General features: G+C 41.2%; 1 protein-coding gene across 1 annotated transcript; it reads left to right on the top strand.

Annotated features, from left to right (window-relative positions):
• The first annotated feature begins 5,243 nt into the window (after window positions 1-5,243).
• LOC310910639 (synaptojanin-2-binding protein-like) lies at window positions 5,244-13,620 on the top strand. Its single transcript, XM_083863509.1, has 4 exons — window positions 5,244-5,353; window positions 8,820-8,956; window positions 10,487-10,582; window positions 12,045-13,620. The coding sequence occupies exons 1-4, from the start codon at window positions 5,287-5,289 to the stop codon at window positions 12,183-12,185; spliced, it is 441 nt and encodes a 146-aa protein (XP_083719635.1). The 5' UTR covers window positions 5,244-5,286; the 3' UTR covers window positions 12,186-13,620.
• Window positions 13,621-25,401: the final 11,781 nt, after the last annotated feature.

Here is a 25,401-nt window from a genome sequence, read left to right as displayed (position 1 = left end):
AAAGCAGTAACTTTGGATGCTCTCAATGCTCTTTATCAGAGCCATCTGATAACTCATCAAAATAACAGGCTCTGAACAGCTCTAATCTCATGTGATATCATTAAATGCAGAGTAAATGTTACCCCTGTATATTTTCTTTTAAGTTACTAAATGCAGGCAGTAAGGCATGCTGTTCTTTGTACTCTGAGCTCTTAAACTGATGTAATTAAGTAAACTGCAGGTATTGTGTTAATGCTTCATATCTACAGTTTAAAAATGCAAACTACTTAAAACAGGTCTAGATATATGACTTGCTTCAATTTCCTCCTTCACCTAATGTTTTCTTCAATTCATTGAGAGAGATGTTCTTCTGTCATTCATTAACAACCAAAGAGAAAAAAACTGCACTTGCAGTCTCCACCGGGTACATTCCAGGCAAACCATTCTGTGTCTTTGTGATTTGATTTACATCTGTGACACACAAACAGGCAAGGAGCAGGTATTGCAGTGAGATACAGGTGTCTGTTTCACTGGTGCTTCCAGCTGTGTACAGGGAGCCCTTCAGGAGAGAGGTAGACCATAGGGAACAGGCTCTTCCTTTTGTGAAGGAGTAGAGGATTATCCAGACCACAACCAGTAAGCATTGCATTTCTGAACCATAATATATATGTCAACAGTGTAGTGACACCAAATCTGGCATTTCACAAGAACAAATTGTTTTTATTTCCTGGAAATTTTCCAGTGTCTTGACTGCTGGCTGCTTCTGAGAAGTGCTGTGTACTTTATTGTAGCTAAGAGGAGCTGTCTGTGAGTCTCCCCAAATTAACTGAATTTCTAAAGTATTTGGAACTATTCTCCAAGTCTCCCCTACCTAGAATTCCTGCAATATTTGATAGATGCTTTATCCAACTATCTCAGGGGGTTTCTCTTGGCTTACACTGTGATTTTTTTCTTGCAGCTCTACAGAGTGCCACACAGAAGCATTGTAATTTTAATTTTTTAAACAAAACATAAAATATGTCTACCTTCTGAAAAATATTAGAGACATGGAAACACCATTCAGTAAGTTGTATTATTATTTTTTATATTACAGCAGCAACTAGACTGTTCTATCAGATCAGCATAAAGAGGAGTCTGTAGTCCAGATAACAGTGAAAACTTTTTTAAAAGGTGTTTCAGGATAAAGGGCTATACTGCACTTGTCTGCTAACAAAAGAATTACTTCTATTTAGAAAGCAAAGAGCACACTTTTAGCAAACATTCTGTAAAGGCAGGATAAGTACCTCAACACTAGGAAAAATTTGAGAAGAAAGATGGTGGTGACTGCAAATTATGATGGTCAACTCTTGCTGCCTCCCAAATATATTATTTATATTTTTACAATATGCATTTTCCTGTAATTTTTTAATGTGTATTTTTTCGTGTCCTGTATCCAAAAAGGGCCGCTTGCATTAAGATCAGATGTGAAAAACAAAGCTTGTGATTCAGTTTTCCACAGCTTTTTGTCTAGAGCAAATGGGTCCTTAAATAGTTACCTATGCTGTCTGTAGAAGTGAGGTAACACACTGTTTAGGCTGTGCTTATTGTCATGATAGAACATGGATGGCTTTGATTAGATGCTGAAAACTTAATCCTGCATTTTTGTCAAAAGGCAAGATACCTGCCCTTGACTAACACCACAGATTCATTCCTCATAACCACAGACCTCCTTGGGGGGGGTGGGGGGAGTGGGAGGGGTGTCGTCTGACAAACAGCAATTATAATTCAGGTGTTGCAAACAAGGGTTAGGAGACAGACAAGGGAGATGTCGATTAATTGAAAGATGGAGATAAAATAACAAAAGCAGTACACCCAGGACTTTCCAGCTATCTATGCACAACTAGTACTTACTAAGACTTTTTTTTATTTTGCTTTTTAAATACAAAAAGAGCGGCAGAAGTTTCAGGTTGCCACCTTGATGACCTGCCATTGTTGATCAATAGTGTACTATAAATTGCATAGTACAGATCTATGCTGAGACAGAGAAACAGCAGAGTCAGGGAGTTCTTGTTTACAGACCTGCATACTTGAAGAGACAGAGGTGTAAATAAAAGCACAGTTTAGGCTAGAAAGCTTACTTGTAAATGCAGTTTTGGGAAAGATAATGTAATAAAATACTCTTGTTTCTGTTTTTCTCTGTGCTTAGAGATTGATCTGAAAAACCAGGACTTAATTGGGAGGAGGTTTTCAGTGAGGTTTGGATGGGAGTATTTCTGTATATTTTTCTTCTATTTCTTCTTGGGCCATATAAGTAAGACAAACATATCTCAGCAAACCTAGTCTATGTTTTATAAAATGTGCGAGCTCCCTTTCTGAGGTTTTCTCCTTGAAAATTATTGTTGTTTCTGATTTCAACACAGCAATGAAAAACTTGATGCTTCTGGTGGTTTGTTAGAAATGTCCCACTGCTGTGAAGATGCTATGAAGGTGCAAGTCCAAGTTCAGTCCTAATCTTTCTGGTTTCCCTTTTTTTCCCCTCCTAGTTCTAACTGCATTTTTAAATGCTTTAAATGGGTGAGAGAACTTGGTTAATATGTAAGTGACTTGTACATGAAGAGGCAATTTGCAAATGTTGCTGCACGGTCTCCCAAGAGATGTGGGTTACTGTGGTACATGAAATGGTGCTGGAAGAAATAAGAAAACACAACTTGGACCAGTGGAATGCCATTACAGGGGGGTTGGAACTAGATAATCTAAAAGGTCCCCTCCAAACCAAACCATTCTCTGATTCTGTGAAATGGTCTGTGCCAGTGCAGTAAGAGTATTAAGTCTTAGGTAGCTGTTAATGTGTGGCAGGCCAGTTGTATAGGTGAGTTGTGAGGCCTGGAGCTGCCTCGGACTGAGTTACAATATACCCATGTTTCTTGTTTGAAATCTCTTCCTGCCTAAAGAAAACTTTTAAAAACACTTAATATTGCAGTTATCTCAGATCAAGGTAAAATTGGTTTTGTTCTAAGCCAAGACTGTCATCTCTAAAATACATTAAATTGCTGCTAAGGAATACTGTGTATCTTGAAGGAGTTTGCCAAGTACCTCACAGCTGCTTGCTCACTCTCCTCCCACCCCTCCCAGTGGGAAGGAGATTCAGAAAGAAAAGGTAAACCTTGTGGGTTGAGATAAAAACAGTTTAATAATTGAAACAACTAAAATATAATAATAATAATAATAATAATAACAACAGCAACTGAGACTCGAGAGCAACAGAACCCAAGAGAAACAAGTGATGCACAGTACAATGCTCACCACATGCTGCTTGATACCCAGCCTGTCCCAGAATGTGTTTAGCCCCCTTACAGATAACTTCCCCAGCTTTTATATATATACTGGGCATGGCATTGTATGGTATGGAATATCCCATTTTCCAGTTTAGATCACCTCTTCTGGCCATGCTCCCTCCCAGCTTTTGTGCACCTACTCACTGGCAGAGTATGAGACACTGAAAAGTCCTCAATTTAGCAACAACAAAGTCTATCACACAACTGATGGTTTTGCTTACCATTGCAAGTGTAATTGGACCTTGAATGCCTGTCTCCTGCCTCTGAAGCAGGTATTCTAACATTCAGTTCAGGACTAAGCATTAATGTTGTAGCAGAGATCCAGTGCCCAGGTTATCTCTCCCTATTAAATTCAGGAATCCAAAAGTGCAGAAAATCTTGAAACAAATGCAGTCAAAAACATCTGTTACCTTCACTGCAATACCAGACAAACAAAGTGGTAGTGTAACACTGAGGTGTAACCAGATAAGCTGGTCCTCCTTTTCATCAGAGAAATTCTGCAGCATGTAAATGTGGCTGTCCTCATAGTGCCAAGTACTCAGGTGGTACAACTGAGTCAGGCCTCTTCATTCCCTGTTGTCCTTGTCTGTATTGACACACTTATAGCATGTGCTGAAGTAGATAAGGATAATTTTTTCCTTGCTATTTCCCGATAATCTGTTGGTTCAACAAACCCTCAGGTACAGAGTCCCAGGTTCAAGTGGCTCCTCTGTTACACAGCAAGTTGAGCTACTTTGCCCTTTATTGCTAGCTAATTATCTGTTCTGTAGAGTTCTGAGGAAATTTCCCAAATTCTCAGACCAACCACCTTGTACAGGGCCTGGCTGAGTATTTCTTGCCCCAGCAGCGGCACGGTGGCTCTGTGCACTGCCTGTGTTTCTGAATCTACATCACTTTATTGCACCGCAGGGTAACCTGGCATTGGCATGGATGCTCTCTGTGCTACTCGCCTCTGTGGGGCTTTTGCTCCTGCCCAGCACGGCCTGATCTGTGTTTCAGTTGGCTGTGAGGACAGCCAAAAGCGCTGGGGATAGGCCATACTGATTTATTAAAAAAACTATGGATATTAATTCTAATACCAATATCCAACTATGACGGACAAAGACTCTCTAACAGTTTAAAGTTAGAAAGTGTATGTTTATTATGACACCGGGCAGCGTGCGGGATGGCTCCCAAATACACACGCGCAATTTACAGATGGTCACAGGGTCTTTTATGTACAGGAGTATTGAATACCCAAAACACAAATGCATCTTCATAACTCTGGTACATCCCATTCCCCGCTTCGTATGGTAATTAGCCCAAAAAGCCATTAAGCATGGGGAGTTTGTTCTTTGAAATGGGTCGGTGGTCTTTTTTATGGGGTAGGGTCCTAAAATGATGAAGTAAGATGGGTCTTCCTCCCTTTGACTGTTTAACCTTTAGTGTTAGTGACAGCTGAATCCTGTTTTTTTCCTGGACTGTTTGATTTATGATTGTATTGTATTCATGGGGTCTATTGATTATTCAGGATGCAAAAGCCTAGTTTGACAGCTTCCATGATTTATCAGTTCCTTCCATGATTTATCAGTTCCTTCAGTCTGGCTTCTGTTAACAAAAAGGGAAGTCCTAGCTACATTATCTCAGCAGTATCTATTTTGACTAAAGTCTTTAATTCTTCTAAATCAATGCTTCAATACATCTCCCTTCTCCTCTCCTGCGCCTCCCCCAGACAACTATGGCCTACTCCTTAACTTTCCTGAGGAAACCAGGAGAGGAGGGCAGGGCCAGGCGCAGGGCCCGGGAGGAAGGCGCGGGGGGCAGGAGGAGGCTGTGCTGGGCTCCCCGGGCCCGCTGCCCTCCCGGCTCAGCGGTGAGCCCCAGTGGCGGCGCGGGGAGCAGCCCCGTCCCGGTGCGGGGACTACAACTCCCAGCGCTCCGCGGCGCGGCCCGGCGGCGGCCCAGGGGGCGAGCGCGGCTGTCCCGGGAGCCGAGTTCTCCTGCAGGCCGCACTATGAACGGCAGCGTGGCGGGCGGCGGCTACGCCGAGGAGACCATCAGCCTGACCCGCAGAGCCTCAGGTAGGGCGGGACGGCCTCTCCCCGCCGGGGCCGCGGAGCCTCCCGGGCCCAGGCCCGCGCAGCCCCGGGGAGGCCGGGGCGGAGGAGCGGCGGTAACCCGGGGCGGCCCGCGGGGTGACCGCGGCGGGCACCGGGGCGGCGGAGGAGGGTCCCGGCGGCCGGGATAGAAGGGCAGCCCCCTGAGGTGCCGGGCCCAGGGGCCTCCCCCTGGAAAAAGCCGTGGCGGATTCGCCGCTGCGGGAAAAGCTGGTGCCCTGCCTGAGGGAGAGCTGGCTGCACCAGGGTCCGTCCTTTGGTAGAGGCTGGTGCTCCTGCGGACAGATCGCCTCCGGTTTTGCCAGGAAGTTGCCATCTCCAGTGGAGCTGTCGCTTCCGAGTGAGGGGACAGCCGCTGAGCGCCTGAGTCGGAGCCATTTGAAAATCATGAGCCCGAGTGGCCGCGTCCTGCACTGTCAGCCTGGCGTTCATCGTGCCTGGAGAGGCTTGGCAGTGCTGAGAGAGGAGCATAGGCTGGAAGGGAGAGCGATAGAGCAGCTCGTGGGGTGTTTTTTGGCTTTGCTTTTCGTGTCTCAACAACAGGTGTGCTCATGGGAACCTTACATTTTTACAGGATTTATGGTGCCGTTCAAATCACACTTTCAGAAGTGAGGCAAGTTGGCATGAAATATACAGCTCTGGAGCAAAAGCCTGGCTAGAGAGAATGGCAGGCTTCAGAAGGGCTTTTGGAGGTGGAGTTGTAGTTTGGTGTGTGAGGCTTTCTCTTTAATTAAAACAGCAGGAACAAAACCGTGGCAGCCCTTGTGTTGTGCACACCTGCTGGGTGCAGCTGCTGACCAGCCTTGGCCCAGGGGCTCCCCAGAGAGCCCAGCACCCACATTGCTGGTGTGTGTGTTTCTCCAGGCTGGAGGTGAGGTCCCTTGCAGGGCTGGTGTTGGTCCTGGCCCTCATGCCGGGGATCAGAAGGCAGAGGCAGTGAGCCCAGGGAGCAGCCCTTGGCCTCTGGTCCGAAAGCTCTGTAGCCCTACCTGCACAACCATCAGCTTAAGCTAATGAAGCTGAGCTTCTCAGGGAAAACTGTACCAAATGAAGCTGTTTCTGTTGGGAAGGCTGCTTTCATACATCTGGGGAGCTAAATTTTTAAGGGAATGTTAAAGGGCAGAGTTGAGAACGGTCTTGAATGTGACCACTGTGATTTCAAATGAGCAGCATTTGTCCAGTCATTGTGATGGGCTGTGCATCTTTAGATTTAGGTTTCTGACTATATTACTCGATTTGAAGGTCCTACAGTCACTTATGGCCTCAATGCACTTGCCATGTGAATTATTATTCATTTCTATGGGAGGAACAAATCACTGTTATCTGTGAAGTACCGTTGGATACTGTAATCTCTTGAATTGGAGTTTTGACTGCAATTGATTTTGATTTTAAAATAGGTCTGATGCCAAACATCTCTGGGGAAAATTTGCATTGGTTGTGAATGTATTTCCAGTGGCAGGACAGTGTATATTTGTCTCTTTCTCAAATTTTCTTGTGTTCAGTTTCTCATTTTCTAATCTTGCCAGTCCTGATTTTCTTAAGGCGTTTTTGAGGGACCTTTTCAGTTCAGAGAGGGTAAGTGAGGCGTAGGGAGGTCTACAGCCTCAGGGAGGCTCAGAAGTTTAGCCCAGAACCTGCTTTTAAAGCTCTGCAAAATGTATACTTTTTCATATATATATATATATGTATTAGAGGTTTTATATATGAGAGAATGATTGTGTTCTGAGATTCTGATTCCTTCTTTCTGGCTTTTTAATAAGTGATGATTAAACCTTACACTTTCTGTACTATTGATTTCTGTATTTCCTAAGTTATTGGTTTTATGGCAAATAATTTCTAGGAGTGCGGATTTTTAATATTTTTTTTTCTTTTCATTTTCTATTGAAAGATGTATTACTGTGCACAACCAGCCCTTCTTGCAATAGATATTATTCTAGTTGAAATGTCAGTATTTTTTCAATTTTCATTTTCTCACGTTAATTTTTTTCCTCACTTGTCTGAAGCTGCCAGGAGCGGAAGGAAAAAATAAGGTGTGGCAAAATTGCTGCTAATATTTCTTTACTTCCCAGCTGTAGATGCACACTTAAAATACCATGACTCATTTTGTAAGTGCTTTGATCTCCTGTGACTAATTTAAAATGCTGCTTCCCAGCAGGCATAAGGTGGTTTTACTTTCATTTGAAACTCTCCTTTGCAAGGTTTCCAATCGCAACTTGGAGAGAAAATAAGAAAGAAAATGAAAACAAATAAATCAGTCTGGCTGAACGTGGGCAAAACTTGCCCTCAGCTGTTCTTGACAATAACTTTTGGATGACTGACTTATGACAGAAAAAAAAAAAAAAGTGTTTTTTTTTCCTATTTACTTTGATTGCATATTTGACTTTTTTTCTTTTTTCTTGCCTTTTCTTTCTTTTTTCATTGCAAGCCTCATAGGGAATCTTTCCTGTCCCTTGTCATGCGTTTAGAGAGAAACTTACCTGCATATACAGTGGGGAATGTGTTTTCATAATCTTTGGGTTTCCAGAGTTTAAATTCAATTTGTTCTTCTGGATTTCAATGAAACAAGAAGTCTTAACTTTAATCCAGAATCCGGATCCAGCTAGATATCTGTAACTGAGGCTTCTTTTAAAAAATAAAACAAAATGGCAAAAATCTGAAGTGGACATCAGTTCTAATAAATGTATGTGTCTTCCTTTCTGTTCTGCATTAAGTCTGCAAACTTTGTCTTGATTTCCTATCACGTTTGAATTCATGAAACAGAACAAAGTGATTATGTATAATTTGAAGTAGCTTCATGTAGCCTAATTGTATTTATGGAGGCAAAGCCCACCATTTCCATCTCCTGAGATGTGGCAGGGGAGCCTTCTGAGCTCTAGGTGCCTTCAAGCTGGTAGCACAGTTCTCCTTGCCTGTTTCCTCACCTGTAGACAGGGTCTAATGCTCCTCACCTTTCCTTACTCTGTTTCCCAGCTCACAAAACACTTGTCAGAGGTGATTTCTTGTAGCTCAAAGGTAGTGATTTACTATAACCTCATGTGAAATGCAGAATACTTTTCCTTTTCTTTCGTGTTGTGCTGAAGAATTGTATTCCTGCCAAGGGCTGAATCAGCATCTCAGAAATGATGGCATGGCCCTCAGTATTCCCCAGCACCCACCTGAAACACCTCACAGATGTTTTTGTGTAATGAAGCATCTGGGGTCCTCAGGCATTTTAATGTGTCTCTTCTGCTTTCAAGACCAGTTTCATGAGAATAACTTTTCTAGACCATGGAAAGGTTGTTGGAAAGGGTGATGCAGGTTTGTGTGCTGTGAGTTTTTGAATGGTGGAGGCCACTGAATGTGGGAGGACGCAGTCCTCAACAAGTAAGACAGCAAGAATGTTTGAAGCTTTGAGCTTTTTCTCATCAGCTTTCTCTTTGGCTTACCTTAGGGTTGGGCTTCAACATTGTTGGTGGGACAGATCAGCAGTACATTCCCAATGACAACAGCATCTATGTCAGCTGGATCAAAAAGGATGGGGCAGCTTACCTTGATGGCCGATTACAAGAAGGAGATAAAATTTTAGCGGTAAGCCCTTTCTTCTCTTGTCCCCTGTGTTCTTGACTAGTCATGTGATGGGAGAGGCAGGTTTTCCATCACAGTGCATAGAGAGGAAGGAAGTGGTGAATGAAGTAGATGATCCTAAGCAAACTCCATGGAGGAGTTGTCTTGGGGATCTAGGGAGAGCTCTGAACACTTGGGAGATGACTGCCTCTACACATGGGCTTATCTCTTCTGCCTTCTTGATTTGCCACAGAAGTGCTCTGTGATGCTGTGCTTGGGTTTCCTCTGTGACTTGCCTCTCTACGGTTTTAGAATCCATCAGACCTTCTCTTGCTCACCATGGGTTATCATTTACACGCATGTAAATTAAGGTTTTCCACCTCTTCAGTTTCAATTTTTTGACTAGTAATCCATGATTTCTGATCCTTTTCCACAGGGAGATTTTTAGACTATAAAACTTCTAGGCCATACTATTCTTCTGTTCATTTCAGCTCCTCAAGAACAGCATAGGCTGCTTCTCCTTTCAGAAAAAATGTTTTCAAGTGTCTGATGTTCACACCCGCTGGTTCTTTAGATAGCTGGCAATCATCCAAGAAACAAGCTTTACAAAGTGATGGGTGAAGCAGCAGCCTCTCCCAGTATGATACACAGCCTTTTTGTACTCCTTAATTTTATTTTACACTTGTTTATTATAAAGATATTATAAAAATATCCACAGATGATCTTTTTAGCCTCTATAGACTACCTTGCACTAATTGGAGCCTATTATTGGTCCAGAAAGTGATATTAAGTTAAACAGAGAATATCTTCTTTTTTCCTTGACAGTTAAATATTTATGTACTTGTGTTTGCAGTGTCTATATATGAAGACAGGCATTGGATGTGATCTTAGGGGATACAGTTAGGGGTAATGGGGGTGAAAATGAAAAATTAGGATGAATTCACTCAGTGAATGAAATCAAGTGTATTATAAAACCTTGTGCCATTATATATTATTTTAAATTAAGAAAAATCATAACACTTGAAAGTGGATGCCAATAAGTATGTAAGTAATTTTTTTGGTTGGTTTTGCTATGTCAGTATGCTTATAAAAGTGTGTTTACACCACTCTCTCAAACAGAGAGGTTTCAAAGGTACACCAGTAGAGAAAACAAGGGAAGAGGCTCAAAATAATAATTTTGCTGTAGCTGCTGTTTTATGTTCATTAGCTGTCAGAATCACACCTTTGATTTGTTTCCAGTAAAGCAAGAGCATCAGAAGCTGTTATTGACACAACTGTGGTCTTTTATTATTATTTTGCTTCTAGGTTTTTTTTTTCAGTACCTCTATGTTTTTGCTTGGAGTTCCTCATGTTCTGTCTCAACATATAAAAATACATCATAATATTAACAAATTAATTGGTTAAGATTTTTATGATTATAGTATCATGCCCCAAATGCAGAATTTTGTGAAACATGATGATTTTTATGTCTTATCCTTCCTATGTTAGCCTGCATCATTAAAAATTTGCTTTGTTTACCTTCAGCATCTGGTTTTCCTTTTCCTCTTTTGCTAGATCAATGGCAAGGAGTTGAAGGATTTGCGGCACAGGGACGCTGTGGAACTGTTCAGGAATGCAGGCTGTTACGTGTCTCTGAAAATTCAGCGCAGGGTATGTTTTACCTGGTTCTTAAGGTTATTTCTGGCACAGTTTAGACTGGTTTCTATGATTGGTGGCTATTTCATGATGAAGAAGAGTACTGTGTCCAGGTGCTCATTGTGATACCTGCATATAAAAATTCCATTTGACCTATGACCTTCTCTCATTGCCTCACCTCTAATTGTCTCTGTAATACTTTGTAACCAATGTAAACTTTGTATCAGTGAAAAGGTGGGTTTGGAGATGCCCCCAGGTCTTTGTTTTGCTGGAGTATGTTGTATTTGCTCACTGATCTCCTTTCTCAGAGGTAAAGGTTTGTGTGTGAAGACAGAACCTCAGGTTGCTCAGTTTTATTTCAATGGCCAAAATCTTACTGGAGACAGCACCACTTTCTTGTTTCAGAGGCCATCACTCATGCTATGTTGAAATGTAAGTGCAGCCCTATGCTACAAGACAGACATTGAGGTGCTGGAACACGTCCAGAGAAGGGTAATAAAGCAGGTGAAGGATCTGGAGCACAAGTCTGATGAGGAGCAGCTGAGGGAGCCAGGGGTGTTTAGCCTGGAGAACAGGAGATTCAGGGAAGATCTGATCACTCTTCACAGCTGCCTGAAAGGAGGCTCTAGCCAGGTGGAGGTTGGCTTCTTCTCCCAGGCAACAAGTGACAGGACAAATGGAGATATCCTCAAGTTTAGATTAGGTATTAGGAATTTTTTCACTGAAAAGGTTGTCAAGCAGTGGAACAGACTGCTGAGGGAAGTGGTTGAGTCGCCATCCCTGAAGGCATTTTAAAAATGTGCAGATGAGGTGTTTAGTTTACTATTCAGCTTGGCAGTGCTGGGTTAACAGTTGGACTTGGTAATCTTAGAGGTCTTTCCAACATAAATGATTTTACAACAATGGGAAATGTGGACTACTATAGTTTAAATATGTTAGCACCATTTTAGATGTAAAAAGAGATGAACCTTTAATCCTCAGCTAGCATGGAAGTTGACAAAAGAAATACTAATCTACCCAAAGCATGCTGGTGGGGAGAGGTGGCTTGAGATCCTTTTCCTACTCCCTTAACAAAGGAGTAAGTCTTCTGGACCAGTGTTTAAGGCAGGTAAGAAACCCAGAGAGAATTATTGATGTCTTTTTCCTGGTAAAGAGAGCAGGAAATGGTGTGGTGGCAAGTGTATTGAGGAGTGACTTGGGTATGTGTGTGTAATTTTTTCTGCTCTATGAGGTGTGTCCTGCTCCACTTGAGTCCTGGTTTAGAAAGTGGCAGAGAAACACGAAGATGCCTGGTAGTGACTGGGCCCCCTGCATTTAAGTTCAGTCTACCCTAAGCTGTTTTAACCCTCCCATATGTGGAGTCTCCAGGTACCTGGATAAACTATTTAGAGCATTCCTACAGAACCACCTGGTCCAGACACAGAACTTGGGGCTCTCTTGTTATAGGTTCTGACATAAATTTTTTTTTTCCTTGTAGTTGCAGCCACAGAATGGCCCTGTGGGTCATGGAGGAGATGGAGAATCAGGTGGGCTTCCTCTGGCAGCCATTCTTGTGCCAGGCCTGGCGCTTGCTGCGACAGCAGTCTGGATCCTGCTGAGGTATCGGCAGCGCCTGTGAAGAGTTCACGTCTGGGACGTCACTGCGTATTTTACACAGCTATGATGTAATTCAAAGATAGAGAATCAACGATCTTGTCACAGACTGGTGCCAAAAAGGATCATTGCCTATCACCAAAGTTGCTGCTGATGTTCGTATATATTGATTTTCTTGCAGGATGGATAGAAGCAGAGAGAAATAAGGGAAGGGAAAGGACTGTGTTTATGTAAAGAGTGGAATAGCTGTATTTTTTGACAAATCTGAGGAGGTTTTGCCATCCTCCTCTATTTTGCACCATGAGCTTTCAAACACACTCATCTGTTCCACATTTTAAGGTCAGACTTTTGGTTAACGGGTGTGGGAGTTGGGGTGGTTTTAAATGAAAAATATTTTCTAGAGGCTTTGCCTTGTTTCCACAGAATTTTTTCTTGAATCTAATGAATTCTGTCCAAACCATGAATAAAGAGAAGCAATGCAAAGGGTATATTATTTTTCCCTTTGAAGTTTTGTTGGTTGTTGCTAAATAAATGCCTTAAATGTGTAAAATCTGATCTGTGGTTTTGCAGGTAAAATCTTCAGTGTAGCTGCTGATTTAACAGCAATATGCCCTATTGATGAGGTATTTTGCCAGTTGTGGAAAGACAGAAGATAGCCTGCTGCTAAAAGAAGATTTTGATTGTCAAAATGATTGCTCATTTTTGGGTCAGGGTTGTAAGAGAAAGCTTTCCACAAAATGCTGGCATACTGGAGAGAGACAAGCAGACAACTGAATCACAAGGATAAGTGGTGGCAAGAGATTCGGGCATGCTGAAATTGCAGAAGAGTCTAAATTAATAGTGAAGCCATAGTTCCTCTATTCATCAGGTGGGTTGACACGTGCATCTCTCAGGTATGTTTTGGGGGTTATTTTTTGCACAGGGAATACTTCAGATAGAGTGTTTTGTAGCAGCTAACTTGCTCTCTGCAGTCAGGAGAATCTTATGATGAGTGAAAGGGAGAGGCTGAGAGCAGGCTGGGATTGTCCTGGCTTTTTTTTTTTTTTTTTTTGTGAAGAGTTATGTGATGTTCAGGAGATAGGGTGTCAGCTTTAAGCCAGCACAAAGCTTAGCAGGTAAAACCAGAGGGAAGAGACCCTCCTCTGGAAAGTATATGGCTGAATTTACCTGCAGGGTCTGTCTTCTCACTGTGATTTGAATAGTTTTAAATGCTCCAGCTGATAGGAGCTCTGTGGGGTAAGACCTGTTTCTCTTGTCTCCAAGAAATCTATGTCTTTTGTTGTTTTTGTAAAAGAAAAGCAAAATGCATGGTCTGGTCTGTATGATGCCAAAAAAGAGATCACATATGCAATATATGTTTTCAAAGAAAAATTGGTGTCTTGGTGCTTTACTTACCTCCATTCTCTAATATTCTCGTAGGACATTGCTGATGCATTTGAAGTTGTGTTTGCTCAGGGCTGTGTTCTGGCTGTCTGCTGGAGATAGAAGTGGTTATGCTGTTGAACATGGCCTTCCTAAATCACCTTGGAGTTTCAGAGCACTTGAATCACGTGAAATCTTGCTTTGGCCCATAGACTGCTCTAGTGTAAGGGGAAGAGGAAACAGGAGGGTTCTATGTTCGTAGGGGACTTTGGGAACAATATTGATGTTGACTGGCCTGGCCAAAGGCATACAGTGACTTGCCTTGACCTGAAAACCAGTTGTGCCTGGTAGCAGAAGGGCTGCTGTGTAGACAGATCTTTGCAGATACATCATGAACCAGCTTGTTTGTGACCTGCTCTGAGTATTTGGCTGTAGTGTCCATGTGCAGCACATGTGTGTCTTAAGATGGATGATTAAGAATTGATGCTGTTGTATCACAGCCTTCAGAATAAAGATACAGACATTAAGAAAAGGCCTGTCTTGTTAGCCTTTGCCTGAGCTGAGTTTCTGTGACGAGAAGGAGTATGTGGAACAGGCTAGGAGGATGAGAAATTGTGGAAGGTAATGGTTAGTTTAGTCATTTCCCATTGATGTAAGAGAAAGCAAAACCTTTGGGATTTTTTGTTTGTTTCTTTAGCCTTTCAGCTTTGGGACTTTGATACTGTTCAGACATGATTGCCATGTGTATTGCAGGCAGTTTATTAGGGAGGGGGAGGGTTATATCCAATGCTCAGATAATTGACGTGGCTTATTAAAAAAGAAAAGGCCCTTCTGGTGCATAGTGTTCACAATTATTGAACTGTCACTCAGTAGCTTTTTCAGAAGTAGGTTTTACTCAGGATTTAAACCATCCAGTCTAAAAGTGAGTAACACCTTTGTGTACCTGCCTGGTAGCAAACAATCCCTCTTCCAATCCCCAGCCACCTCCTGTCCCACTTATTGACAAAACCCAAGTGGAAAATACCTCAGCCCCAGACTCTCCTGTGAGCTGTGGCTCATACTACTTTCTTTCAGCACCGGACTGTCTCAGTAACTAACCTTTCCATCTTTTCCAAAGTATTTTCTACAGTGTGGTTTCTGAAGCCTTGAGTTTCATCTTTGCACTAGATGTTGTGTATACATTTTCTATCATTGTAGCAGAAGCAAATTAAAAAAAAATAATCTAGTGAGAACAGCTTGTAAATACAAGTGGTCAGAGAGAGTTTTACCTTTTTGTTACAACTTAAATCTCTGGGTTTTTTTAAAAAAGATAAGTTGAAATCCTGAAGACAGACAAAAACCATCCTCACTGTACTTTACTTTTGTTTTGTTTAAGAACTCATTTGCCATTAATACTGAGGGCAGCTGAAACTCTTAAATACCCATGTTTCTCTCCCATTCTCATCTATTCCCTCAAATGTATTGTGAATGTGCTAATCTGCTGAAAAATGGATTTTCAGGTCTATAATTTAAAGACAAATCTGTTTAATTTTCTGTATATTCTATGCATTTGTGTCTCAGTCTTCAGAACTGTGTGTGCTAAGAATACATATTTTACTAGGGCATAACAGTGAGAAAGAGCAGCTAAACTTGATCTGAAGATTGGTGGATGCACTACTTCTGGCACTTTTTAATTAACAGAAACTAGAAAGGAGTGTGTGGGAGGGGGAGGTGTCTTGCTTTCAGTTTGCCTTTAGGTTCCAGCAACTGGTTTGTTAGGTTATTCAGTGCTAGATTAAAGAGGCCTCTAATAACTGATAGGCCCTCCCTTTGAGGGAATTTATGTGTTGTAATTGCCTTACTTCTCACATTATTTTTAAGAAATGAAGCCAACTGAGCCCTTTCAGATTCTCTGTATAGGATACTTTCTCTCTTTTAGTAGTTTCTGTGGTTCTGTGTACCCTTTCCAGTTTCTGTATTGCCTTATAAAATCCAGACACCCCAGCCATGTGGGAGTCCCACTGTTGACCATGCCAATGCCCCACACTAGGTGTTCTTCATACTATCTTTGTCTGCAAACTTAATTTTTTTTTTTTTGTTAAGATATGGTAAGTCTACTGTCTTTAGCAGTACTGGTTTTGCTTTCTGGTAGATTATCAATAAAACTGATGAATGGAATTTGGTACAGGAGCAACTTCCCCCCATGATTATGAGCTTTCAGTAGCTGTTGGCATCTCCCGATTTTTGGATTCTTTGTCAGTTTAACAGATGTGTTTTGATAGCGTATAGCATTGATTTTTAAAAAATATGTGTAGTATTTTCTTTTTTCATCATGTTGCATTGTACTAAGTAGATTATGTCTGAGTGGTAAGTAAACTTCATCTGTTCTCTTGATGGCAGAAGCTGATACAAGGGTAAGGATTAGGTCAGGTGAGCTTTATGAGCCAGTCTTTTTCCCCATCCTCTTTCCTAATTTATAAATGCGGGCTTTACTTATGGAAGTTATTTTTCTCTACTCATGTTGAAGGAAAAAACAGATAACTTACTAAGGGACAGTATCTCCCAGGCTGGGGGCCTAAAGGAAGGCTTACACAAAGAATTCTGAAGGAGGGCCTTGACTACACCCTTGTCTTCAGGGTTTTCCTCATGGTGCTTGAGGCAGACTCATGCCACATCCATGCTGCCATGCGTGGTACATGTCGTCTCTGGAGCTCTGCTCTCTCTCTACCTGTGCAACTGAGGGGGCTCCAAGCCTTTCAAAGCTTCCTTCAAGACAGGGCCACATGCCATGAGAACATACACAGATGTTAATGAAGACCAGTGTTGAGCAGACTCAAAACAGCTTTCATTGTCAGATATAACAGCTTTTGTCCTTGCTGCTGCAGTTCTAGCTGATCATGGGCAAACTTCACTGCAGAATGACTGTATATTTCTTACCTGGCTGCCCAAACAAACTTTCCTGGGCTGAAGCTCTTAGTAAGGAAGAGTAACTGTGATGTTTATGCAGGGTAATTATTCAACCCAGTGTGTGAATGATAGGAGATTGTTCACCAAGCTGGTATGCTTATGTTTGTGTCCAAGTCTTCTAGCCATGTTTCCATTTAGTTAAGTTCTCTTTCATCTTTCTTTACCACTACTCAGCAGCCTAGCTTTTGTGTCTGGCTTGCATTTTTTGCCATGACAAAAAAGCAATTGTTACAGAAATATTGCTGCTTTTGCTCTATGTCAGCAAGTACTGATACTTATTAATTCAACTGAGTTCCCTTAGTTGCTTTGAGCTAGCTATTGGATTTGGTGTCACTTATTCATTTTCTCTTCCATTTGGAATATGAACATTGGCACTTAATTCTGACTGCCCTTGTTCTGTCTGGTTTGTCAAGTGTTGGAGGACAGATCACCAGAACAGGAAGCATAAGCATGTGTGTGAGGTAGGGGAGGCTGTACAAATAGAGCAGTAAGAGATTCTGGTCAACAGTGAACTGAGCCCAAAAGAAGCCCTTAGAGCTTTACTCCATGGATATGGATGCTAGAAGGAAGTAAGTATCTTGCTAAGTATCAATGTCTTAAGCAGAGTAGTTTGGTTTCTACAGCAGTAACAGCTGGATTCCAGTTTTGGGAATGCTTCTGAAGACCTGTGTTGATGTCATGACAACTCACAGCTTCAGGCCTGCCCTTTTTTGTCTTTACCAAATATCTGTCTTACCTTTCCAAATTCCTGATCATGGTGGTGCTGGGAAAATGATGTCTGTAGTTGTTAGAGCTTGGCAGTTGACCTCAGACCTATATCCCATTTCCTGCTGTGGATTGCAGGATAGACAGCAGGATTGGATGTGCAGGATAGACAGCTCTTAGAGCTAACCAGCCAGATGACTGTATCCAGCACCTGGGGAAGTGCAGAAGAAGTGCAGTTTATACTAAGCATGTCATTCTTCTGCTGGGACAGACTATTTCAGGGAAAGAAGGGAGAAAGAAAGTTCAACAAAGGCAAGCAGAGTTTTGGAAAGAAAGCTGTTCTTGTGCTGGAGAGCAGGGTTGTCTGTAGATCTGTGGCTAACATCTCTGGGAGAGCTTTTTGAGGAAATTTAAAGTGGATTTAAAAAGAAAAAAGCCTGAAGAAAATCTGTTTGTCCTTGTTCATAGAGAGTGTGTGAGGAAAGTGTGCTCCTAAAGAAAAGAAAATCAGATCTAAAAGAAATGATGGCTTAACCCAGTTCAGTAGGACTGCTAGGGCTTGGAGAGGGAAGTCAGGGAACACAGCTGGGGCTGGCTGATTTGAATTTAGTGTTTTCTGGGAATGCAGAAGTAGCAGTGTAAGGCATAAACTGCTGTTTTTCACCTTTGACACAGCTGCCTACTTCAGCTGCCCTAACTAGTAATAAGTGCTTGATGAACCACAGAACTACTCTGGATGTTAATAGCACAGACTCGAACCTGTTTCCCTGAATCACTGGAAATTTATGGTTCACAGTTTTCAAGGCAGATTGCTGATATTAATTGAAAGCTATCAAGTTGTTAAATGGGAAATTGTCTGAGTTAGATGATTCTGTGGTTATTAACATCCATTCATGCAGGAAAAGGCCTGGATCCTTAAGGATGTTTTTTAAATTTACAATATTTGAGATACTAGCAATCTGGTGTTAAGTTGTTAGTATAGAGATTCCCAAGGGAACTAGAGACTGTGTGAAAGAATTACTTGCTTAATTAGTGAGATATTTGCTGTCCCACTTAATTACATAGCCTGTATGGGAGTCCAAATGCAATACGTGAAATAGTGAGTTCACAGTTACCCCAGATGGTCTTTTGCACTCTTTGCTCCTCAGCATGTTTTAGTAAATGTATAAATCACTGAAATAATAAGAAAGGGGATAAAATAACTGTAATATTCTTTCATTTCCTTATTTTTAAATATGGCAAGTTAATACAACATTTCAGAATATGGTTCAGAGTAGTAATCCATGATTATATGGATGTTTTTCTTCTTTCATTATATAAATAATACTTTTCAAAAGAGGCTTTAGTGAATGTCAAGAAGATTTTATGCAGTTCTGCATATGGTCCTTCACAAACTTGTCAGCTGATGCACAAAAAGGTGTGTTGGTCACACATTCTCACAGCAAAGATAATGCCTTGGGCTGTAAAATGCTCCTAGACATGGGAAGTATGCACATATCCTTGGCTTTGCCATGTTGGGGTTGCGTGGGGAGGGAGCAGAAATTGGGTATGAAGTAAAACCAGAAAAGGCACAGAAGCAAGGAATGGGACACACCGCAGAAAGGAAACTCCTTGGCCCCTTCATCCCAAACCCTGCAGTTGTGTGGGCCTTCCAATTTCCAGCTGAGCTGTCACATGTCACATAGCTGAATTATGGCAGGAGTGCTACAAAAAGCCAACTTATCTGTCAGGCTGGCACTGGAAGATCACAATTCTGCAAGGAAATGTCAGTCTGGAGTCCTTTTTTTTTTAAATTGCTTGAATTATTTCCCTAGCAGTGGTCCCATTTTTGCCAATTTACTCTAAACCCTTGGGGAGCACTGTGTAGGTCAAGGATATGGTTGAGGAATCTGATCAAATTGTTAATTTTCTTCTAATATTATCTAGAAGAGAGTGTTTGAATCTGTACTGAGATTACACAACATAGTCTTAGGAGCTCTACTGCATTTTGCTCAGAGGTTGAAAAACAATGTTAGATGTTCTTGCATGGACATTTAGGCATGATGGGGTGGGGTGAGGTGGAGAAAGCCTTCTTCATTCTATATTCAAGTTCTCTTTGCTTTTCAAGCTTTAATTAATCTTTCCTTGGACTGCTGGTATGTCCCATTTTTGCTACTGAATTTTTTCATAGTGCATAAATACTTCTAAAAATCCTAAACAGGGGATTTAAGAGCATGATCAGCTGAATATGTGGTTCTGAAGCTGAAAAATAAACCAAACACAATCTCGCACATGGACTTCTGTGGCTGTGGTTACAAAACAAGAAAACTTAGTCAAAATGCTGCTTCAGAAAAAACACTTTGCTACTGCTCTCTCTAAATGCTGTTTCAGATGCTGGTGTCAGAACATGTTCAAGGTGAACAGTGCAGTATGGAGATGTGGGCTGGTGTGAAAGGCCCTAATTACAGAAGATGAGCTGGAGAGGGAGAAAGGTTTGGATAACTGAGGATTCAACAGTTGCTGCTAAAGGACAAGGTCTGTGCTTCTGTCAATGTCTTGGAAGCATCTGTGCTGATTCTTTGCAAAGCGGGTCCTACTTGCCCAAAATGCAGGCTTTTTTTTTTTTTTTTTTTTTTTTTTTTTTTTTTTTTTTTTTTTTTGCATAAGACCTTGATTTTGAAGCAGTGAAAATTAAAGGGATTTGTTCTCAAAGGCTTCAACTGACTGAAATAGATTCTAACAATCATGACATTTAACATTTTAGAGGTGAGATTGTTGGCTACCTTTTAACAGGGGCAACCATATCTGATGTGGAGCTAAACAGCAGAAGATACAGAGTTCAACATCTAGCATTGAGAAAAAATCCTCATTGTTGAGCTGGTGTTCCCACCATGACTCCCCTGGCAGTGGGGAGAGGTGGGAGGAGGAGGAGGATGGCAGATAGTTACTTGTCAAATGCTGATCTATTTTAAAAGCACCAAAATGGAAGCTGCGGGACAGGGATGAGTTAGCAGGAGGGCAATCCAAGTGTGCCACAAAGCTGTCTTCCTGAGATTTTGATTCAGAGAGCAACTCAAATTGCTTGGCATGCCTTTTAAGGGTATTCCATACATCTCCCATATGGATTAACTCTTAAGGTGCTGCAAGTATAATGTTTGCTTTGTGAAACCAGCAGTGATGGTGTATTTCTGCAATTTAACAATTGTCCAGGTAAATGCTTTGCAATGCATAGTTGCTTTAGCCCCCATACCCATGAGGGCATTTAATCTATCTGAACATAGCTAGAAGTGTGCAGCAAAGTATGGATGAAAAGAATGCAATAATACTGTGTAAATACAGAAATACCCATCTGTACAATCAGTGCCTGTTGAAGATACAATCGCTGAGCATTAGTGATTCATTAGCAATTCTCGATCCACTGACTTCCAACATGGCAATATCAAATTAGTGCCATGTTCTTGTTATCTAAATACAGAATTGGTGGTTGTTTTATAGGGAAGGGTCAGACAAATGTTCCTGCAAGTTGGGAAGCATGAATGGTAAGAAGAATGTGGAGCAAAGAAAATGAGAGATTAGTGCAAATGAGACATTGTGTAGATGGTGAAAGGGATGAGTCAGACTTGGATGTGTTAATAGCTGTTATTGATGAAGGAACTCTTTCTCAAACAGTTGTTAGTATGGTTTATCATTTGGGGGCCTGTGTGTTTATCCCTAGGCTTTAACAACACAGACTGTTCAAGAGAGCTGGCACTCATAGCCACTTGTTCACAGCTGCTTGCACACATGGCTGCATGGAGATCTTCTCCAGCAAGATTATGTATGCCAGAATCAGGAACTGGCTGTACTGTTTTCCCTTGGCTATAAGAGGATACATGTCAATTATTGACATAACCTTAAAAAGGCAGGAAGAGGGCAGAGAATAGAGAGCTTTAATATTTCACCCAGCACATCTTTAGCTTTATGAACCATAGTAAGTGGCACATTAGAAGTATCTAGTTATATACAGCAGGAGGAAAATCTGCCCGTCGATGGAGTTACCCGAGTCAAAGAGAGGGGATGTTCTTCTTGCCTTTCATTTCTGTCACTGCCTAAACAGTTCCCCACTTTTAGAAGAGGCTGCATTGATTGTGCTTCTTTTAGGATGATATTAATGATTTGCATGGTAGGGACAACTTCAAACAAGGGAATTGCATCCAAATGTCATACAAATTCAAATAGGTTTGTTTGGAGTGGAGACAATGCCATAGCTCCCTAAGCGATAGTTCACAGGCACCAACTGTTCTCTAGGAATCTGGTCTTTATCCAAATCCCTGCTGTTTTTTGATTTGCAGAGCTTCTGTCGAAGTCCTGTCCTCTCTCTGAATGGAAGAAACCTTCACACAGATAACTTTGCCTCTGGTCAGCTATTGGTGCCTCAGATGGTTATGGGAACACAGGGAAAGGCACAGCTGCCCAGTAACAATGAAGATGTATCTGCTCTCAAGTGGAAAAAGATTTGACTATGACCCATAGCAACTGTGTCTGGCTACAAATCCTGCTACAATAGCAGCCTTAGAATACTGAAGTCATGTAAGAGTCATCAATATGAAATATATATTTAGGTGCTCTTTCCCCCATTAGTAGTACAACCTATAAAAACACACCATGAAGATCTAGAGCTTTTGATGTCTTCTATGCAAGAATGTGGCTTCATAAGACAAGACAAACTCTATCTTAGTACCCCTTTCATGAAACTCTGCTCTTTTCTGACCGTGGAGGAGTAAATTTTTACCTGAAATGAAAATGAAATTTTGCTATTAGCTTTTCTACCAGGGAAGTGTTGCAGGAAGAAGTATACTTGACTTCCCAAATGGTTCTTGATTACAACCCTTGCTATTAACAGTATAAAACTGCTTTGCATTCTCTGGAAATTAATGAGAAAGCCTTATCAAACCTCTTGGATATTTGAAAAATTTTTCAGCAGGGAGAGCTAGTGGTTGAACTAGATAAGTGATACTCTTTACTAGACTAGAGACTTTGCAGAAGGGAAAATTAAGCCAGTAACTAGAAAACCTGCTAAGATATTTTTATATTTTAAGCTAGTCAGGTAAAAGGTATCACCTCCCTGTATAAAATCTACATAATGGTATCACTTAAAATACTGTCTCCTCCTCCAGTTCACAGATTTTAACAAAATACATCCAAGTGTTAAAAGTTGATGGATTCTGCTGTTGACCTTCTGTCATTGAGGGAAAATTGTTCATTTATTCCCCTCATTGCCCTCAGACATGAGTTAGAATAATATAATTTTACTTCTTGGAACTCAAGTAAAAATTGTTCATTACTGCACCATGAGGAACTTCACTAGATGCCTCAGAAGAATAGGAGATGTTCCCTTGTTCTTTCTTGCTAAATGTTTCATTGATAAAATCAAAGATTTACAATAGAGGATGCTTTTTCTTTGTACCATAATCCTGCAGGGTGTCTTCAGGATTCTGCTTTCTAGGAGCCATTGAGCTGATTTATTAAGAAAGTGAGCAAGGTCTAACTTGCCCAGATTGTTATCGAAACCTTTTGAAATTAGGTAAAGCAAGCTTGTTATCCGGTTCTCTGGAAGAGTTGCTACTCAAATGAGGCTGCATGTTTTTACTGTGTATCTAGTCACTTAAAAGTTCAAAATCTAGGCCTCATCCTTTGCTGCACACAGTCCAAATCCTTTTGGGTTGTTAATACTAAAGAATGTGATAATAGAATTTAGAATCTTTGATGTTACCTTCCAAGCAAAAAAAAAACTATTTAAGGTTCTTTTCTCATCTAGTACAGCAGGAAGTGTCTGTGCTTCCTCCTTGTCTCTTTCAAGGAGTTACCAGATCTCACCCCAATGCTCCCTCCCTGAATTGTTCTTCAAGCCATATCTGCTTGTTCTGTAAGTTTTTTTGCTTTCTTCTCCTACTCTCCTGGTTCTTGTGGTGTTTCTCCTGACTGATCTTTCACTCTCCTGCAGCTCTGTATGTGCAGCCCTCTGCCAAAAGCAATGTAAGCCTTAGCTCCCTTTCTAGATTGCCTGAGTCACCCCAAAAATGCGTGTTTTGGACAGTGATGTATGTTTATGTTTGGAATGCAGACTGCTAAAGTCTTTCAGAGAGCATATTAAATAATTCTTTATAATAATTCTAAATAATAAATAGCTTTTCTGCTAGTTTCAATATATACTATGTTGATTATGATAGATCTTTACCTTTGTTATCAAACTTCAAGTCAGCTAAACTTCTACACATGGGCTTCAGGGTGGTGATGTGTCATTGAATGCCAAGATTGTTCCAAAGAGAGAGCTCCAGTCTCTCCTTCTGCAGGTGAGCTCTGGGTAGAGATTCTTGTTGTTTCACTCCTCCATGAACTTCAGGTTTTCCTACTCCTTCACCACTCAAATTTACCAGAAATGAAAGTAAGATTCTTTCTGCTCACAGTTCTCCAGATTGCTTCCTGTGCCTTTTTGTAACAATACAGTATTTTCTATGTTCCTGTCGTCCAGAACAGAAGCTGATCTTGAGAGATGGTATCATTTTTCATTGAGATGCTAATGGAAAGCTGTACTAACTCTCTAGTCTTTTTGCTGACACTTTGCAGGTCAGAAGAGTGCCAACCCAAAAGACTGCCTCTGGAAGAAGTTTCTCTTTTAGGGACTCTTCTGGGAAGCTGGCAGTGCTCAGCTCACTGAGGAGTCACAGACTGGGTTGTGCCTCCCGCAAACTCTGAAGCTGTACAGCGGTCAGAGCCAGTCCTTTAGAGATGATAGCACTGAGAGACTCAGGAAGGAGTGACCTCTTAATATTGCAGTGAAACAAGTAGAAGATCTCCCAACAAGTAGTGAATTGTTTTCTGGGACAATTTAATAAAACTCTAGTGACCCTGTAGTGTTGAGGGAGTAATACAAGTATCTCTTAGAGGTAGTTATCTTATTTCTGTGGAGAATCGTGTAATTAGTGGTGTTTTAACAGCTGCTTTCCATTTCCAGGTTGTTCCACTCTTGTATTTTGTTCAGAACTGAAGATCACTTAAGGATATTGACAGATAAAGTTCTTTTATCCACAAAATGCCCTTGGCTTTCCTAGTGAAGCCTTCCTTTCCTTGGCTTTATCTTTCCCTCTTTCAAGCATCAACTGTTACGGCAGCAGGAAGGTCGAAGGCAAATAAGCAGCTGGCAGTCTTCCTAATGGGCAGAAACATAGACTGGAGTCCCTCCTGAATTTGACAGCACAGTGGTAGAACTGCAGTAGCATTGCTAACAGTGGCATAGAGTGCATTTTGAGCTTGCAGGGTGGCTGGATTTAATGAGATGAGATGAGATACTGCTCGTGCTAAACCTTCTACCAAAGCTGAACAATGTGATGCATGGAAATGCAGAAAACATGGTTTAAGGTTTTAAAATGGCTTTCCCTATTTATTTGTTTTTCAGAACAAAATGATAAAATATGATTTGGGCTGCAAAATGCAGTCTGACCTAGTTGGTTACTTGTTGATTCTGGACTACGTCAAGAAGGAAAATAGAGGGACATAGAGGTTACCTCTCTTAATCTGGCTTTAATGTAGTGGCCTTCTTTTAGCCTCGGAGGCTTTCCACAAATGAGAGGAAGTGTGTGTGGGGGGGAAGTAGGTTTGACAACTATGGAATTAAATACTGGTGTTCCAGGGTTTGTTTTCCAATATACTTGTATTTAATCCCTCTGCTGTTGGTGTCTTGTTGGACCCTTACTCTGCAGACTGTTTTTATGATGTATTTCTGTTACGTTTGAATCCATTCTTTTTTTTTGTCTGCTGAGAATTTCCTGAGCTCAGAGTATTCCCAGTTATAGGATAAAAAAGGTCACTGTACAATTGATTTGCCAATAAAGTGACAATGTTTGGTAACCTTTATTTGACCACACATTTAAATTATGCAGATTTACCAGGTCTAATGTGACAGATTCATTCTTGATGTGATTGAAAGGCTGAGTGTCCATAGTTGTCTGTGAATGGAGGTAAATACATATTTCTGATTCTGATTAGTCTTACTCTCTTGAACTTTGATTGAAGTGTCAATCCAAACTCCATTGCTTGGCATCATCTGCTTATTAACTTGAAATGAATCCAGAGTTTAAACACTCTTTGTGCTTCAGGGCAGTGCAAATTTGAATTTCAAGGAGGAAGAATATCTGGAAGTAGACAGGAGGAAAGCCAGTGGGGTTTCCTAATTACTAGGAACATTTTAATGTGGAGCAGAGCTACACAAA

This window comes from Zosterops lateralis, assembly GCF_965231275.1.
Source record: "Zosterops lateralis genome assembly, chromosome: 6".
NCBI lineage: Eukaryota > Metazoa > Chordata > Aves > Passeriformes > Zosteropidae > Zosterops > Zosterops lateralis.
This window is presented reverse-complemented; position numbering and strand designations above follow the sequence as displayed.

Excerpts from the sequence above, each read along its gene's own strand:
- LOC310910639 (XM_083863509.1), top strand. The coding sequence starts at position 5,287 with ATGAACGGCAGCGTGGCGGGCGGCGGCTACGCCGAGGAGACCATCAGC. Across the intron at positions 5,354-8,819 it reads CCTGACCCGCAGAGCCTCAG|GGTTGGGCTTCAACATTGTT; the intron begins GTAGGGCGGGAC and ends GGCTTACCTTAG. Across the intron at positions 8,957-10,486 it reads AAGGAGATAAAATTTTAGCG|ATCAATGGCAAGGAGTTGAA; the intron begins GTAAGCCCTTTC and ends CTCTTTTGCTAG.